The sequence below is a fragment of the Scomber scombrus genome, chromosome 1 (assembly GCF_963691925.1).
Source record: "Scomber scombrus chromosome 1, fScoSco1.1, whole genome shotgun sequence".
In the NCBI taxonomy this organism is placed as follows: Eukaryota; Metazoa; Chordata; class Actinopteri; order Scombriformes; family Scombridae; genus Scomber; species Scomber scombrus.
In genome coordinates this window covers 27384916-27403879 of record NC_084970.1, presented here as the reverse complement: position 1 = coordinate 27403879, position 18964 = coordinate 27384916, and the positions used below count along the sequence as shown (strand labels likewise).

The following is an 18964-nucleotide window of genomic DNA, read 5'->3' as shown; positions in this document are numbered from 1 at the left end:
CATTTTTGACAAATCATGCATTTAAATGTCTAATGCTGAAAGTAAGAACTACACCACATTGTCAGCTGTATTTTGACACCCAAATATCAAAAGCATACTATATCTGACTGTTGAATATCTGATTATAAAATGACTGGCATGAATGTTGCTGTAACAGAAAGCTTTCCACAAAGTTTTAGATTTGCTCTCGTTTAGACACAAGAGCATTAGTGAGGTCTGCCATTGATGTTGGGTGATCAGGTCTGGATAGTGGTCAGCTTTTATTCAAAGGTGTTGGATGAGGTTGTTCAGGCTTCGGTGCAAGTTCTTCAACAACAAACTAAGAAAAGCATTTCCCTGTGGACACGGCTTTGAACCATGCAGCTCTCGCCTTTGTAGCATAAAAAACAACATGAACCAAAGTATCTGGAGTACGTATGTGATTTTATACCGAACATTCAGCCTCTGTTATGCATCTTATACTTAGTGCCTGTCTTAACTTTATAAAATAACTATTAATTACAGTACAAATACTTGTGTAACCAGTTAGTTATAATTATGTAATTAAAAAACTTACAGTAACATCAATTTAATTGGCTGTTATGTTTATGTTATATTATGTGTTGTCATTTCCAGTATAAGTTTTACTTGCTAATTACCTAATAATTTCTATGCATAATTGTTTTTCCGATTTTACCGTTTTCATGTGAATATCAGAGGTGACCTAGATTGTGGTCAAAATACTCCTAATATGTGCTTTTATATGGTCTGCATTATATCAAATAAACTCATAGTGGCAGCGTATTCACTTTATATAATGCATACCTGTGATGAGATTTGTCTCCTATTTTTAACAGTTGTAAACAAAAATATTTGTTGTTGAAACTATTCATCAGCAGCAATATTATTTATAACGTAGCCATGATTTTTATTTATTAACATAAAACCAAACTGATGTTTAATAATCTCCTCTATTCACACAGAGTAAAAGCAGAAGTGTGCCCCTTTTCTGTGTTGGCTGTTCCACTCAATTCTATGGCTGAAAGTATTTACACTCTCAATAAAAAGTTTATACAAGAACAATTTAAATTGGTGTCTCTGACCATCTGTTCATTTTAATAAAGACAGAGGACCAGATATGTTGTTGTTCAACATCTACAGCTCCCACATGTTGCTTTGACAGTGCTTCTAAAGAGTGGGCTGAATACAGTTTTAATAGTCAGTGCAGTAGTTAACATTCATTTCTCTTAGGGTTGAAAAAAGAAACTCTAAGTTTAATGTTCCATCTCTTTAATGTAGACTGATGAAAGAAACCATCTGTGAGAAACTACAGTATTGGTATTGTCTGTACAATGTCAGTGGATAGCTTTCGGTAAAAAGGTAGCAAGATACATGTATCATCGATATATAGCATCTAAAAGTCTTGTAAAAGAAGAGGGAAATGAAGGAACATTAAGGGAAAAAGTGGGTCAATAAACCCAAGCACTTAATTATAAATCTTCAGTAAAGAAAATATTTACATGAGCCTGTTTTTCTGAGGTCAGGAAGTCCTTGAGAAAATACTTTCTCTACAGGCCAGATACTGACATAAACTCCTTTTTTTGGAATATACTATGTGTAATTACAGCTACTACACACAAGATGTCAGTAGTGTAGCACAGTTTACACAGTGAAAAACAAAAAAAACAAAGCTAAATCCAATACAAGGGACCAACGATGAATATCCACCACCTGTCAAAAGTTTTAGAACATCTCAATTTTTCCAGTTTTTATTGAAATTTACACTATATAGCTTAATTTCTCAATGACCCTGAAATTAAAGCATCATGCTTCCTCCTCCAAGCTTTTATATTGACAAAAAGACACCTTTAGGAATAGTTTGCATCAACTTTTCAAGACTTAATTAATGCCCATTGCTGCATACAAGCTTTTTTATTCTGTTTTTTGTTAACCTGAGTTATACCCATGAAATTGACATTATTTTTCAGTTTCTGGGAGCTTTTTTCACCTCTTACCTTTGTACCATTTAAAGTTTAATGAAATGTTTAATTTCAATTAAAAATTGACAAAATTGGGGTGTACATATAGCACTTGTGTTGCATATCCTCTGAACCTCCCCTGTGCTGATCAGTTTGGTGACTATCTCTGCTTTGTATGATCCTTGGAGCGTATCTTGGCAGCACTCCTGCTCTGAGACTGCTGAGGCAGGCAGAGGACAGGAAGTACAGCCATCCCACAGTAGGTGGCAAACATCCCATCCTCCACTGCAAAGGGCATGACTGTCGGTTTTATTCTTACACTATATTATATAATACTAACTGTGGTGTTACAAAAATGCTCACGGTTTGTAAGAGTAAATACAGTATTCAAAGACAGTGACTTACAGCACATGAGGGTCAGACATTTATATATGGCTTGATGGATACATAAATACCTAAATTAAAAGTGTAATCCATTTGAGCATATTGTCCTGCCCTATTTATTTGGCCATTTACATGCTTGTGAATGCTGTACACCATGCTGTACTGTTGTAAATGTTGCATTTCCTGTGACAGATTCTCGAACACGATGATAATACTGAAATCTGTTCTGTCAATGTCTCCTCTAGACCTGAAGTGAATGTATGCTTATTGTTTGATACAATATATTCGGCACATACACTATTGTTCATTATGTTTCTTATATTTGTCTTCACTAAATTAAATTTTCCTTAAAAGATAAGTTCACAGTTTTTCACAAATCATTGGAAAATGTGTGTCACCTTTTCCCAGAGTCCAAGATGATGTCTTGTTTCGTCCGACCAACAGCACCAACCCCAAAGATATTTAGTAGTACATTTAAGAAGCTGGGACCCATGTATTTTTACCCTTTTTGCTTACTTAAAAAAATCACTTAAACAATCAATCAATTCTGAAAATATTTGTTGATGTTTTTTCTGCCAATCCACTAATTGTTGTAGAAAACACAGCTGTTTTCACATGTTGCTTGATCAGACCTCTTCTCGGGACTGTTTGTTTCCAATACAGTATATATTCATATACTGTATTGGAAATTTTTTCTTGAAGGCATTTATTCCATTTACCTGCTTTAGCGTTGTGGGTCGTATTGTGCATGCTGCTTGAATAGAGTAGAATCATCATTCGTGTTATCAGTAACGTCAATGCTTTTTCTTCCATGACAAGTCAAGAGAGAGGTATTGCATAATATAACATGGTACAGCATAACATCATTGTTGTATTATATTCATTTGTATGGACCTAAAGGTAGGGACTGCCAGCCAACAATGAAACTAAATTTTAACAGGCTAAGAGCAAATAAACCATCCCCTCTACGATGTGGTGAAAAGCACTTAATCATAGTTACATTTGCTCTATAATACCAGAGGGAAAAGTGTTAAATTGAAGAATTAATTTCAGTTTCTTGTCATAATCACAAACAAAATGTGGGTTGTCAAATGACTCCTCTGAGATAGGAATTATCCAATCACTGACCAGGGTGCATTTTAATCTCAGACATAAGGCTTTTATAAGCAAGAGGATTAGCAGTGACATGGCACATCATCCAAATCATGTCTTAATGCTACTAATGACTTGCTTGTTGCATCCTGACAGCTTGCTGTGATGAAGTCCCCCACTCTGCTTTTCAAACAGTGAGATATTAAAAGGGATGATAAGGTGCTGCAACTCACAAGCTTTTTCCACAATGAGTTTTCTTTTTTCATGAGATTCAAGAGAAACCTTTTGAAAATATAAGAACAGCTTTGATTAAAGCTCTCTCTCTCTCTCTCTCTCTCTCTCTCTCTCTCTCTCTCTCTCTCTCTCTCTCTCTCTCTCTCTCTCTCTCTCACACTCTCTCTCTCTCTCTCTCTCTCTCTTTGCTGAAGTCTAATAAGGAAAACTGAACATTTAAACCACATCGTTTTATTGTGAGCGTTGGGACTGAATGGGCAATGGAAACTGAACCCAATAACACCTGCAGAAACATCCGTAAGAGACGTGGCCCTACATCTGATTATCAGTATGCTGAGTTTATGAAAGCAAAGTGGTCATAAAAACAGGACTAATATATCTCCCCTTTGTTTATGTGTCTAATTGTTTGCAGTTTTAATCACGGTTGCTATTGACCGGACAGTGGAAGATCTACAACCATGACGCAGGTTGTGAGTGACGCACGTTATGGGCGGCTCTGCAGCTTGCACACTGCAAAAAAATACTCAACTTCAAAACGCACAAAGTAATCATAGAGGATTTTAATGATGCAATTTTTTCCAGCCAATGCAGTCTCAATTTTTCTAGGATTTCTTTTTCTCTAAATAATGATTTTGAGGTATGGCATTTAGACTTATTAAGACATTTGTTAAATTATTTTATTATTTTGTTTTTTAATGTTATCATCTAAAGTCACTAGACACATTTAAAATAATCCTACTGGTATATAATACAAATCAAATGGCATAATCTTTTGAAAGGCTACGAATCGATGTCTTGGTAAAATGGACACTTTTTACAGTGTTCTCCTCCTCTTCCTCTTCTTCCTCCTCCCTCTCCCCCTCCTCCTCCCCTGTAAAGGCAGAGGGGGCAGGTCCTGTTGTAGTACGCTGTATTACTTACCTGGCAGGTGATGCTGTATCTCACACGGGGCTTGAAGAGCCTCACTGCTTATCTGGTTATAATTATACAGAGGTGACCTGGTTTCAGCACCGCGGCTCGTCAACAGCTCCAGTGAAAACGCGGAGATTTGGTCAGCCCCTCCCCGCCGGGTGCTTTAGACAGAGCGGGTAGCCAGGGCGCAGCCTCCGCGGCAGTTTCAGCACCAGCAGCCGGAGCGGAGCTGTCCACACATTCAGCACTTTGCTCCTGGAGGACAAGACTACGGGCAGAAGACACCCAGGAGATATCTTCCTCCTGGACGCACCGAGACAACTTATTTCAGGATGGCGTCAAAATACACTGGCCTCTTCATCCTTTTCCATCTTCTAGCCCTGAATGTAGTGAGCCAGATATCTGCCTTCCCCACACCTACAGCCTCATCGGCTGGTGAGTAGTCGTTGTAATACATTTCTTAAGAAGAATACTGCAGGCTATAAGTCAAGAGGTTACTTCTAAAACAGTTAGTGGAGACATTTGGTGATTAGAAAGGAGATTTTAAAATCGTCTTAAAGTGCAATAAGGTCATAAAACTTTCAGCACACATGGCTGATGACTCAAAAAGAAAAAAAAGAAAAAGCACCACAGGAAAACCATAAGCTCATTATCTGTCATCTTACCTAATCATCACATTAAAAATCTAGTAATATCTGAGGAAATGTAAACAAAAATAGGTCACGTTGAATAGTAGACACACACATACACGTGCAGTTAAAGGGATATTGTTAAAAAATATTGACTGTTTCTGCTCAGCTTTTTAAATGATTCATGATATATTGTAGCTTTTTGATCTGTCATTCACATGCAGCTGCAAACCTGTTGAAAAATGATTGCAAAAAGCAGAAGCCTTTAAAGTTCAGCTCCAGTTTAGACGCCTAGTCGTCGGTTAAGGGCGCTTGAGGTCTATTTTCGCCGCAGTTTAATCTTTTGTTTGATAATCCGATTAAGCTCTGCCTCTGCGGTGGTGACATGGGAGAGCAGGAACGATCACATAAAGTATGAAAGAGAAAAAATAATTTGAAATCATGATGAAAAAAACAATTCAATAAAACGAAATGTAAAAAAGTGTAATTTAATGACATTTGCCTGTAAAGACAAAGATTAAGATTTGTTTACTCCATTTACATATGTAACCTACACAGTCTGGGTCTCCTCATTATCAATAAAGTCTTCTTCGAGTTTCCAGTTTCATAATTGAATGTTTTTTTTTCCTGTTGCAGATAAAACTGTGTACAATAGACAGCTGACAGAAGAAAAAACACTACAAGAGCAGGTAAACTCTTCCGTCTCCATGCCCCATAGCTAAATTTCCCATCCAATATCCGGCCAAATTAAGCTTTATGGTCACTTGTCAAACAACCTACTTATTAGCACAGTAAACATTATTAATCAGCTAATATCCTGAGTGGAAATTATTTGTCTCATGTGCGTCATTTCCGCAGATTGCTGAGGTGGACAATGTGAAGGCTGCAGTACAGTCAGCTGGTAAGTGGAAACCCTATTGCCAATCAATTAATGACTTTATTTCCGTCTGCCGAGTGGGTTTGTGTTGCAGCACTTCCAGTAAAACAGGCTTCATCTCTACTGTAATAACGCTTATTAAAACCACACTGCTGTGAGAAGAGAGTCATCTCCACTGCTTGTATTTCCCCACTTTGATCGTTTTGTTTTTGCTGCTGTTCAGAGAGCCAGCGTCCCACTGGTTCCAAGGACACAGAGTCAGAGCAGGACCGTGATGACTCCACCGTCCTGAAGTCACTGGCTGACAGCCAGAAATCAAAGGAGACCACTGAGGTGCCAGTCAAGGCGGATCAGTATGTCCCAGATGAATCAGACTCTACCAAGAGCCGCCGTCTGGCTGAGGACTACGACTCCACCAAGAACGGGATGGATTACGGCAAGTACCAGCATCATATACTAACAGATCCCATTGCTTGTCAGGGTGCAGTGGGTGAGCTGCTGATGGCTGGTAGCAAAGTGAGGTTGTTGGCTCTGAGTCTGTCTGCTGGTGCGACCTTTGCCCTCTCTGCTGAGGGCAGGCCTCATGCTGCGTGACGCTGTCTCTCTGGCCGGCCACCAGGCAGACATTTTAAGGAAGAGTAGGCAGAGAAAACACGTGCATGTGATGGGGATAAGCAGAGACAGAAAGACAGAGTCAAAAAGAGAACACATGCATGCAAGAAAGAAAGATTATCCCCTCTCCCTCTCAGACACACTTGTAAAAGCTGATGCTTGGCTACTGAAGCAGCAAAACACCTTTTAACTATTTACAGGATACTTGTAAATACATGTCTTAGATTTTTGTTCTGCCCTTATTTGATACACATCTTAAAATTACATTGATAAAGATTGCAGTATCACTCTATACGAGTCTCTGAATGTTCAAAATTTGTCTCAAGAAAAATCACATAAAAAGCATTTGTCTCCAATGCTCCGAATTGACAATTCTATTGTTTTAAAATTGTGTTTTGTGCTGATGTCGGGTTTTATTCAATACGGATTTCATCAGATCAGCGCACATTTCACTGTATACGCATATAATTTGATATCCACTCCAGTCATCAGCATAAAGCAGAGTCTATGAGGTGAGGTGAGTCAGACACAAAGCGCTGAGTGCTACACTTCATCGATTGATGTGTTCGGCCCTGCAATGACAAGCAGCTTGTCAGGTTACGCTACATCTAAATTTGGCAAGCGCAGTCTGGATTTCATTTCTTATTTCCTGGAGTGTGACAGAAATAGGCTCGCTGTTTGAAGGTACATCTCTGATGACTCAACCCGCCAATATGGGCAAAAGTATTCTCGTTTTCTATTGCGTGTGGACCTTGGAAAGCAGCGGGGACTATCAGAGTGAAGTTGTAACTATTGCACATTTCTTATTCACTAATGCAGATATGGATTTCTTGAGTATGTCAAATGTTGCCTTTTATCCGAGATACGACAGAATAGAGAGACAGAGAAGAAGTAGGAAACTAATAAGGAGACAATGGAGAAAGAAGACAAACAATAAAAGCTCCTACAAATGTGTAAATTGTTAAATACAGAAGTTAAGTTAGTTTTCCAGAAATATTCAATAGCATTGTCAGTGTGACATAACTTCAAAGTATAATCAATCAGACATATTAAAGACCCCTCCCAACATGTTTTAGGACACATAAAAATTTCTCTTTTGGAATAATAAAGTATGTCTGATGTGTTTTTTCCACTTCGTGGAACGTTCAGCTATATTGTTAAAAATCCATGTAATTACATCTACTCCTTTGCCCTCATTAAACAACTCAGAATTGATGAATAGGTAAATATTGTCAATTTAAAACATTTAATTGCTAGATACAAGATGTCTTCTACTTCGCTGTAAAGTTAATCAGTTTATGTGCCCTGGAGGCCTGTGTAAGTTGTATATTGGCTCTGCATTGGCTCCAAATTTTTGTGAGGTCACAAATTATGCTTGTAGGTATCCACAAACTTTAAGGGGAAAAAAGAAAAAACTTTCCTTCTTCAAAAGATTAATGCAAAAACAGCCTTTTAGTGTCAAACACCTCCTTCTGCCCAGTGAAGCCCAAACATCCAACTGTTGGAACAAAAAGAAAAAAATATGATTGGAAATTAAAGCATAAAACATCTACTTTATACCAGTACACAGATAATAAGCATCTTTAAAAAGTTCAAATTGGATAACATATTTGTCTTCTCCTCTCAGATGACCCAGAGAGCTTCCGTCAGGTGGATGGCACTCCGCTGACAGCAGAGGATATTGTCCAGAAGATCGCAAACAAAATTTACGAGGAGGATGACAGAGGAGTGTTTGACAGGATTGTTTCCAAGCTGCTCAAACTGGGGCTGGTAGGTTGTGAGCTTGTACCCTCATATGGCGTTCGATTTAACACAGTATGTGGCATGACATTTTCTCAACAGGAGCTTGCTCTTTGTGTATTCTCTTCATTTCCTTCACTTGGGGGGAGGGAAATATTTTTCAAATGTGCTTTGTTCCTTGAGGAAAAATCTGTTTCAGTGGTGAATTACCTTTTTGACAATCAATAAGTCGCTTGGTGGTGAGAATGAGATGGATCTCTCAGTGGCAGTGATCATTATATGATAGATAGAAATTTAGCAGGTACATGTTGTTCTGTCTGCCAAATTTTACAGCACATTTGTTCTTAGTCTTTCTGTTTGTCTTTCTGTAGATAACAGATAGCCAGGCAGACACTCTGGAGTACCAGGTAGCTGAGGCTCTCCAGGATCTCATCACCAAAAATGCAAAGAACAATGAGGTTGAGGACACTGACAACAATGACCAAGAAACCAGAGGACAGCAGGATGACCAGGACTCAGACGCGAATGTGGTAAAACTTGCAAAGAAGCATAGTAATAGTTATGATATTGATGTTATAATAGCAATAATGACAAAAACTACTTTCCAGGATGCATGGGAGCAGCCCAGTCGCCGCTACAATGATGACGAGGAGGAAGAGGAAGGATACGCTGATGAGGTTGAGGATGAGGTAGACAGGGATGCAGAGGAAGATAGGGATGACACAGCGGACAACAACTGGGACAAAGACACTGAGGAGGGCAATGAAGTGAGCCCAGATGACGGGCTCCAGGACCTGCAGTACTTCCCAAACTTTTACCGCCTGCTCAGAAGCCTTAACTCGGGTAAAAACACAAACGCAAGGTCACTGTGACATCTTAAACCTCTTGATCTCATTTTTTCTCTCCAAAGATGGTAGTTCTTTAGATCAAGAACAAGGCTAGAGAACTATTGTTGTCATGGCGATATTGTTCTCAAAGATGAGTCAGTGCTTGTTTTGTCCGCCTTTGTGTCCCATGACATACCTTCCTAGGAAGTGTGGATGAAAAGCGAGCACACATCAGTAATTATTTATAATCCCATCATCATGAACCCCACAGTCAAACACCATGCAGTAACATTAACACCATGGCAACCACTTAGCGGTGCTAAAACGTCAATGCTAGATGTTGGTTTTGAACGAGTCCTCTGGTTTGATGTTGCAGATGAAGACACGCAAGAGAGAGAGACACTGATTACGATCATGAAGACGCTGATTGACTTCGTGAAGATGATGGTGAAGTACGGCACCATCACACCTGAGGAGGGAGTGTCCTATCTGGGTAAGACATGACAGTACAGCAGTGTGTTTATTTATAGTCCGGAACATCAAGTGCTTGAAGTTGAGACTTCATATCACATCAAAGATTACAAAGTCCTTTAAGACCTCATTGCATTAAAAAATAATTAACATGATGTTGTGAGAGTAGGTGATAAGTCAACAATATGGTACCATTTTCTAGTATGTCACTCTTTTTAAATGATGAATAAGTAGTTAAAAATGGCTTTATTAATGTTTTAAAAAATCATATAAATCAGTCAAAAACCTTTGGGCTGCCGGGTTTTAAGGATTTTGGCCATTTTCTTGATTCAAAATCCATTTATTAACAGCTTGTTAACATTTACACTTCCAAACTTGATGGATTCAAAACTCTTTATTAATGAGTAAATAATATGTATAAGTGCAGACTTGATGACTGAGGAATTGAGAAACCTATTAAATAGAAGGTTTAAACAGGTTAAAGGTTAATGCCTTTCCTGAGCTTTAATTAACAGCTTTTAACTGATCTGTAAATAATTCATGGGTCACTAATTAAGCCATTAGTTACACTTTGAAACCCCTTTAAAAAGAGCATATTTTTATAAAGTGGTACCATCATTCATTATTATTCATTATCTTAATTTTTGTTAAATTGTATCTACTTTCAGTGGTGTTATGATGATTATATCATACTGTAATTTTAAAAAAAAGATATTCAGGGTTTTATTCTACACATGAATAGCTTTGCTGATGAAATGTTTTATAATGGAACATAGTTGATTGTTATGAAGACTAACTTTTCATACTGTGAAATATTCTTCTTAATATTGTGATTCCAACTATATTGCACTGCACTAGTATGTGTTGCTTACAGATAGATGGTAGATTCACATTTTAAGTTTAAATCCTTTGGTTGCATTAGCTGGTTAATAAGTGTGACTTTCTCCATCACTGCGTGTTATGAGGGCTTTTTCCTTGTTTTCTGTGTGTGTTCAGCCGAGTTAATGTCCGTCATCAGCTGGTGCAGTGGCGTGTGAAGCCTGCACAGACAGATTAGTGTCAGGGGCCTCCCATAATCAGGCTGCTTTTCATGGTTGGCCATCATGTCAATACCCAGTGGAAAGGTCAGCCACCTGTAAGGGACAGCTGTCATCTCTTTCTGTAAGCCTAAGGAAGCCCCCGACCAAACATATATCCCCTCTCTCTGTTTCAAGTGACACTCAGTGCCAGACAGAGAAAATAGAAATGCTATACAAGAAAGAGGATGTTGTGTGTGTGTGTGTGTGTGTGTGTGTGTGTGTGTGTGTGTGTGTGTGTGTGTGTGTGTGTGTGTGTGTGTGTGTGTGTGTGAGGGTGTGTGTGTGTATTGATAGATGACAGCGGTCTTAACTAGGGTTGTAAGATTAATTTCATTATCTATTAATATTTAATTATATCTTCATCATTCAGTCAATAAAATTCAGCCAATAAGACATCATCAAGACATCAGAAAATATAAAATGATGATGATGCTGATGATGATGAAAAGTTCCCACCGCAAGTTTCCAGGGCTCAAACTGACATCCTCAAATTGTCTGTTTTGTGGAACAACAGCCCAAAACCAAAATAAATGCTATTTACAGTGAGATGAAACAGTGGAAAACAGCAGATAACCATATTTTAAAAGCTGGAAATAGAGCATGTTTGCCATTTTCTTCTTGATAAATGACCTAAACAATTAATTTAATTTTTTTTTAATATTATAATTTTAACCCATTAATTTTCTGTTGAATCTACTTACTCTTAACAAAGAGCAGAAGCATACATATTCAGCTAATTATAATGAGTTAAAAATGCTTATAACCTACTATAAGAACTGTGATCAGTATTAAGAGGAAGACTGGCCTAATCAATACTCCCTCAGATGACCCCTAAGCAGCAGCTGGCTGTTGTGCTCACACAGCAGATCAAATGACTGCTGCTGACGTTACACACTACAACATAACAGGCATATACCATTACACAAGATGAGATGAGTTTCCTTGGCAACCCCTTTGGCTTTATGTGGTATAGGTTGCGAGGGGATAACAGGACAGAATCTCACCATCGCCTAGCAACAAATTCCCCCCCTCCACCCCCACCACCTCCGTCCCCAAGATGCGATGAGTCAGACAGGTACATAACTAAATACACATAGCTGTCAGTCAAAGATAATGTGCCTGAGCGTGATATCAGCCCTAAGATAGAGAGAGCGAGAAAGAGAGATGCAGAGGAAGAGAGTGGGGGAGGTAAAGGCTGTGTGTTTGTGTGTGTGTGTGTGTGTGTGGGCAGAGGGAAAGCATGAAATAATGGGCTTCCACTCAGCTACAGGTGGGAGGGGGCGGCATGAATACACAGAGAAAGCACAAGGGAAAGTGAGATGGTTAGATAATAAGAAGGAACAGGAGGCTGGAGTGAACATGAGAGATGAGTATGGAGATTGTAAGGCTCTTTTGATGCGCAGTTATGGAGCTGAAGTAAAGCCTTCATCTTTCACATATCATATATTTTGTCACAGTACAAAATTCCTTCAGGATCTAGACACAAAGCTTTAAAACATTTATATTTCTATGAGCTCTGTCCTCCCACATGATGTCATATTCTTTTATCCTCTCAGTCAGCCAGTGTTGAATTACCTTAAAGTGCAATGTCACTAGATATTAGCTCCAAAAAATCACTGACTCCAATTGAGTCTCATTCAATAAGTGTCAACTTCTCTGTAGAACAAATACATTTACACCCTATAATAGTGTGAAGTGAACTTGGTATAGAGGATTACATGCAGTTATTAAGATCATTTTTACACCTTTTTCATTGATGTATCATTCTCAACTCCTCAGATAAATGTGACTGTTTTTGTCATAAGTTTGGCCCCTCAGTTTTACCTATTTATAATTAGGCTTATTAAGCTAACTCTTCTGTGCACTGTTAAATCAGTGATGCTATAAACTTTAGTGAGGTTTTTCACGTAAAAAAAAACTCTGTTTTTTAAATGAGTGGAAAAATAATCCCTACAAAGGCTGTTGTGTTACTGTATCATTTTTTGCCAAAATCCAGTGGACAGTTCATAAATAAATTATTGTAAATGAAAGTGGACAAAAAAAAGATTTTGTTTATCGCTATCATCATGCACATTAATTGGATGAAACCCTTTTCTAATGATAATAATGCTCTGAGTCACACAGGAAAAGCAAGGGGCTTTAAGGCGGTTAAGAGGCTTTTCGTTCATCGCCTGTAGAATGAACTGATGACACAACACTGACTAAATCTAAATGAATATTTGGCCTGTCTCGCCCACCTGCAGAAAACTTGGATGCAATGATCGCCCTGCAGACCAAGAACAAGCTGGGCAAGTCTCTCGGACCTCCTGACTTCGCTGGATCCAATGGTAAACAAGTCAAACATGTTCAGAAAAACATAAATTTTGTTGGTCAGAACAATTTTGTTTATTAGAGTATGTGGAGGTAAGCATAAGCTTGACTGTACAAGTATGTTTTCCCTACAAAGTATTGCTCTACCTATAGGAATAACTTTTTTTTTTTTACCTTGGTGACCATCAGCATATTCTGTTGTATTTTAGGGCTTCTTAAGTTGTACAAAAGTGTTTTTTTCCCCTCAATTTTGTCTTCATGAGGATTAGTTTGCTCCCCTTAACCTTCCCAACCAATTATTGGGATACATTTCTCAGGCCAAAACACAAACTTTTTGAGCAGAGATGTGGTTGGATTACATTTACCTTTAAATATCTCCACCTACAACTGAGCTCAAATTTCTCACATTATTGATTCAGTCTCTTGAAATAGTTTAACATTTTTATCCCTGTACTGTTTCCTCCCTCTAGGAAAACTTTTGGATGAGGACGACAACACCAAGGCCGAGGCCGCCAAGATGCAGAAGGAATACGAAAACCTGAAAGACTCAACCAAGGAGGAGCAGCCCTCAACTGAGACCAGTCAGTCCACAAACTAAACCTGATGACCAGAGGAAACATCTGTTTAGAAATTTGATCATGAGATGAAAAAATTCATACATATTTACCATTAAGCCCCTTAAAAATGATGAAATATGTGCTCTTTTTTCCTTTTCATAATGATTTTATTGTTTTGTTTTGTGTCACGTTTCAAATAAATTCAAAATATGCAAATTTACATCAATTCTATGAAGCAAAAAAATCTTCATAAAAATCATCTTCGTCTTCTAAATTAGTTTGAATGCGTCTGAGATTTCGGACCTTTTGTTTTGACCCAGCACTTTTGATCAATAAACAATAATGTATGGTCCTGGCCAATCATAGCCAAGTTCCTGCTTGTCCCTGAACTAGGCCAGTCCGATAACACTTACAGGAAAGCCTCTCACAGCTGCCATTATTTTCTGACTCTGCGCACTGTCCTCTACCCACTCGTCAGCCTAATCCACACGCACGCACACACACACACACACGCACACACACACACACACACACACACACACACACACACACACACACATAAAAAAGGAAAAACAAAATGAAACATAGAGCAGGATTACCCTCTGGACATTTATTCCAGCAGGAAATGAAGTAAATCCTGAGTAATGTCAACTAAAATCTGTGTTATGTATATGTTTACAGTCTGCGCTGAGTTACATAATATAATATTTATGGACAAATGGCATATGTTATTAACCAAGCAAAATTTGAATCTATTCTTGATTGGTAGCTAGCTTCAATTTTAATTGCAAAGTTTCTATCATCATCTTCCAGACAACTGTTAACCAACATATAAATAACAGAAAATGATCAAGAGACACAAACACAACCAAACCAAAGAAAAAAAGTTGGCTTTGGAGTTGACATTGGGAGGGGTACCTGTTTACTTAAATCATGGGCTAGATTGAAATGTTATTTTATGGAGTCTTTTTTTGTGATCTCTGATTGTAAGAGTTAATCTTCCCACGTCCAGAATCTTATCTATTGTTGAGAGCCATGAATTTAGTTTTGGTGAATTTGGCTGTTTCCACGTCCTTCTCACTTGCTTCATGGCTTCATGGCAAACAATATGTTTAAAAAAAATATGTCAGCCGATTGTATCTTTCCTAGTGAATTAATACCCAATAGTTTTTAGTTTCAGAGGTTCTTTTAAGTCAAAAATATACTTTATGGTTTTCTCATCCTCTTCCCAGAAATATGTGTTTATAATTAACATACTTAATCCCCACATCCTCTCCAGCAACTGGTCCCTACTAATGAGACATTTCCCATACTTACAATGCATTACTAATGCAAAATATCTCATGCTCACTTTCCAAGCAAAGTCCCTCCAGGATTTTGATTATGTCTTAAAGTTTCCACTTAGGGAGTCTTTCCAATCTTCTGCTGATATTTTCATTTCCAATTATTTTTTCCCTTTCTCTTTTACTTAATTGCTACTAAACTCAAACTAAAAACACATTTCCCTAGTTTTCTGCATGCGAAGGTCATATCAGGACCAGGCCAAGAGTCTTATTGTGCAGTTAGTTCAATATGAAAGTACAATTGTGGCCGCCAGCGTGTTCCCATTGCTATAGAAATTTAAAAAATGAATTAAAAGTCTTGCTTTAGGAAAACAATATGATGTAAATTATTAATACATGTAAGACAGCACCATCTTACTTTTTAGTAGAAATTAGGCTTCTCTGAGTACTAATGTGCTACATAAGAAGTAAAGAAAAAATTATTTTGTTTTCTTATACATAAAATTGGAGCGTTCTCATGTCTGCTTTTTCATTTGCTCCTTCTCTAAACTTCAGATCAGCCTGGCAAATCAGAGACCTATCTGGAAGCCATCAGGAAGAACATTGAGTGGCTGAAGAAACACAACAAAGAAGAAGGCAAAGATGGTGAGACACACTCCTTTGCTTAGTACAATGAAAGAAACCAACTGCAGACATAAATTCACTAATATTTCCATTGTATAGGTCAGCCCTGTCTAATCTTTGCTTTAGCTGTAAGAGCTAGAACAAGAAAACATCCTCATTTATTAACCTTGTGTCCTCAGTAAACCGTGGAGGATCACAGAAAGGTCTAAGGCGACACACTGAAGAACAAAAAAATTTGAGGCCTCTTTTGTTATCTTGAATTTGCAATTAAAATGATTGTGGGATACTGGGATAGATGCTTCACTTCAGATCTCATGAATATGGATCATTCTTAATGAGTCTGTCCTAATTACTCATGATACAGCTGCCTTGTTCAGAGACAAAAAGGTCTATTCATTTATTCCCTCCTACCTGTTCCACAACATTTATGGTGTTTGTCTGTACAGTTAGGCGTGTGTTCATGTGCACACATGTGAGAGTGAGTAAAAAGGAGATATAAGCCTATTATTTTTAGATATTGAACTTGGTATAAAATTAGCACTTCTATTGCAACAGCACAAAAACGCCATGCAAAGACCATAGCATCCTTGTCATCAATCTTTGCTCATTTCTCATAATATATGGCAGATGTTTGTGAGCGTATCTTTGCCTTACTAACACTGTTAACTGTCAGTGTTCATAAGGAAGCAGCATGCAAAGCCGAAACTGCACCAGTCTACAGAGCTGTAAAAAACTATTAACACACAAAAACACACTGCTATTGGGCTCTCCACAGACTAAAATCAATGCCCAGTGGTGTTTAATTAAGCAGCAGAGAATGAAATGTTAATGAGTTCTCACTATTCAGGCCATCCTTGCAGTGGTGATCATCACATTAGGGCTTCTGGGATGAAAAAAAAGTTCTAGCTGGGTGATATTTATATGTACAGTTGATGTTCACTGACCTGATCTAATCCGAGCCGATCAATACATGATTCAGCCACTGAGGACAGAGGAGTTGCAGATTTAAAAAAAAGTTTGACCCAGATTCCAGCATCCATCTTAAAAAACCAAAGAAAGAAAGAATGTTTTAAATGCCTGACGCTGAGCTTGCAGAGCCGGAGAGTCCAGAGCAGAGGGGCCGGAGCAGCAGGGATGTTTTGTTCGGTGCTCATCTCTGACCTGCCTCTATATGGGACACTTCATTAGCATTCTAGTGTGCACAGTGGTTGTCTGGGACAGAAGAGGCCTCCCCGCCTGCCTGTCAGTGATCTGAGAAGAAGAGACAGACAAGCTCCGACTGAACACACTCAGAGAGTCAGAATGTGGCCTCAAATCACCCAATTTTCCCATGGTGGGACTCTCAGTGGCTAAAATGATGCACCATCAGTTCCCACTTATCCTGCACACTGTGTACCACATTACATTTCTGCATCTGCATGTTCTCTCTGTATTTTTTTCTCTCTTCTGTAAAAGTACAGCAGGCAGAGAACAAAAGCCTTTTCAACCAAAAAAACAGTGTCATAGAAACAGAGTGGGCGACAGGCCATTTATTGTGTTTACTCTACCAGAAGCACCCATTAGGACAATCTCAGCAGGCTGTTTGTGTGTAAATGTGTGCATACTTGTGTGTGTGTGTTCTATGTTTACGCCTACACACTACACAGATTAGCCAGAGGAGCAGATGGACATAGAGGCGTCATCCTGGTTTTGGCTCTTGGTTTCTCATAGTCAAGACAGAGAGAATCGGTGCTGTCTCTAATCACATTCTGTTAATCCGTCACACGTCATGTTTGTCATTGGCAAACTGTGTTGCAGCAACTGTACATTGAAGCAACTCAATAAATTGCTGTTGCTGGAAATGTTACTGTGACTTCCTGGCTGTCCTCTGCCCTTCTGTTCCCTCATCATCGGTCATTCAGCGCAAGGACAAGTGGTGCGGCAGCTGTTTGCTCATTCTGAAACTCATTTGTTACCATGATTGATAATACAGGGTTAGGTGTTTTATCTCTAAATATAGCCACATCATACTGTGGACTTATGGCACTATGTTAAAAGGCAATGATTTGTCTGGAGCAAGGTGAATACAAACTGTGCTTGACAAAAAAGTATGATTATAATGTCACTGTAAGAAGTGTTACTTGTGTTTCAGTCAGTGATCTTTTGACCTCCTTATTTAATACTTGTACATGTTATTTTCTGCGACAGACATGCTAAAGCTGACCTTAATCCTCCTTATAATGAACTACCGTACCAGATTGTGGCTTGTTTGGGTGTCTTGTCTTAAGATGATACAGCTTCAGGATAAGACTTTGATGTCTGATCTTTCCTGTAAACCACCACGCTCTCACGATCTCTGAGTTCCAGATTCTAAATCTGCTCTTTGCTCTGTCTGCCTTTCTAGATTATGACCTGTCCAAACTGAAGAACTTCATGGACCAGCAGGTGGACTCCTACATTGAGAAGGGCATCATCGCCAAGGGCGAAGGTGACACCATCAAGAGGATCTACAGCAGCCTGTAACGCCATCATCCATCATCCATCCTCCAGCCAAACTCTGGCCTAAAACACAGGACTGAATCTGACACTAAGATCTATAACAGAACCCTAATTTTCTTTGTTATTTCCCATGGCATGGTAAAGTATATACTATGTATTCCAAACTACCTGCTTAGAGGAACCCTTTTAATCTCCCATATGTCCCCCAAACATATCAAGAGAAGGGATTTAACAACACTATCAACAAAACAGTAAAATCATTCCTAACTGATCATATTTGCACGTCAAGATTACAGAGTAATACAATATTATTGAGAGAATTTTATGTAACTGACTGATACATCCAACTAAATAATAGCATTTACTCCATCTTCACCCTTGTGGGAAATTAATGTTATGCGAGTATGATGCTGTAGCTTTGTCATCAACTACTGTTTTCAGTAAGTTTTTTGCAACAATTTACACATATATCAAATTGTACTCATTATGTGTAACCTGTCCTAGCCTATTATATTTCTTTTTCCGGTGTTTATGTAAGATCTTAATGTATTCCTGCTTTTCATTTTACCAAAAATATATTTGTTGTGTATCATGTCAGTGCCCTCGGTATTCCTTTTGTTCTGTTCTTCTGTAATTCTCCTGGGGCCCACTAGGGGGCGATGAATGAATAATTTTTCTCTGCACATCTCTGTGAGTTAAACCTCTCATCTCTTTAGAGACACAAGATGAAGTATTTTTAAATGTAAATATCTGTGATTTTTTTTCCTAAAATGTAAAAGCAATTAAAACATTGCCTTTTCTTTACCCGTGTACCTAACTGTGATGAAGCGGCGCTGAAAAACTCAACATCCACATGCTCACGAGAACCTGCACCATTATGATGAAAACACTCAACAT

At 38.4% G+C, this 18964-nt stretch overlaps 2 protein-coding genes across 2 annotated transcripts in view; one reads left to right on the top strand and one right to left on the bottom strand.

Moving 5' to 3' along the window:
• Positions 1-18964, bottom strand: part of lysmd2 (LysM, putative peptidoglycan-binding, domain containing 2) — a 391867-nt gene that overhangs the window by 366264 nt on the left and 6639 nt on the right. The window lies entirely within an intron of this gene.
• scg3 (secretogranin III) lies at positions 4608-18791 on the top strand. The gene is made up of 12 exons (XM_062424678.1): positions 4608-5015; positions 5846-5898; positions 6068-6110; positions 6310-6532; positions 8324-8468; positions 8810-8968; positions 9047-9281; positions 9642-9758; positions 13059-13142; positions 13596-13706; positions 15521-15610; positions 17973-18791. Exons 1-12 carry the CDS (start codon positions 4913-4915, stop codon positions 18089-18091), a joined length of 1482 nt encoding a protein of 493 aa, XP_062280662.1. The 5' UTR covers positions 4608-4912; the 3' UTR covers positions 18092-18791.

What these genes read in the sequence shown, in the direction of transcription:
- scg3 (XM_062424678.1), top strand. Translation starts at nt 4,913, where the DNA reads ATGGCGTCAAAATACACTGGCCTCTTCATCCTTTTCCATCTTCTAGCC. An exon ending in ACCTACAGCCTCATCGGCTG is followed by an intron (nt 5,016 to 5,845) that starts GTGAGTAGTCGT and finishes TTCCTGTTGCAG; the next exon opens with ATAAAACTGTGTACAATAGA. An exon ending in AAAAAACACTACAAGAGCAG is followed by an intron (nt 5,899 to 6,067) that starts GTAAACTCTTCC and finishes TCATTTCCGCAG; the next exon opens with ATTGCTGAGGTGGACAATGT.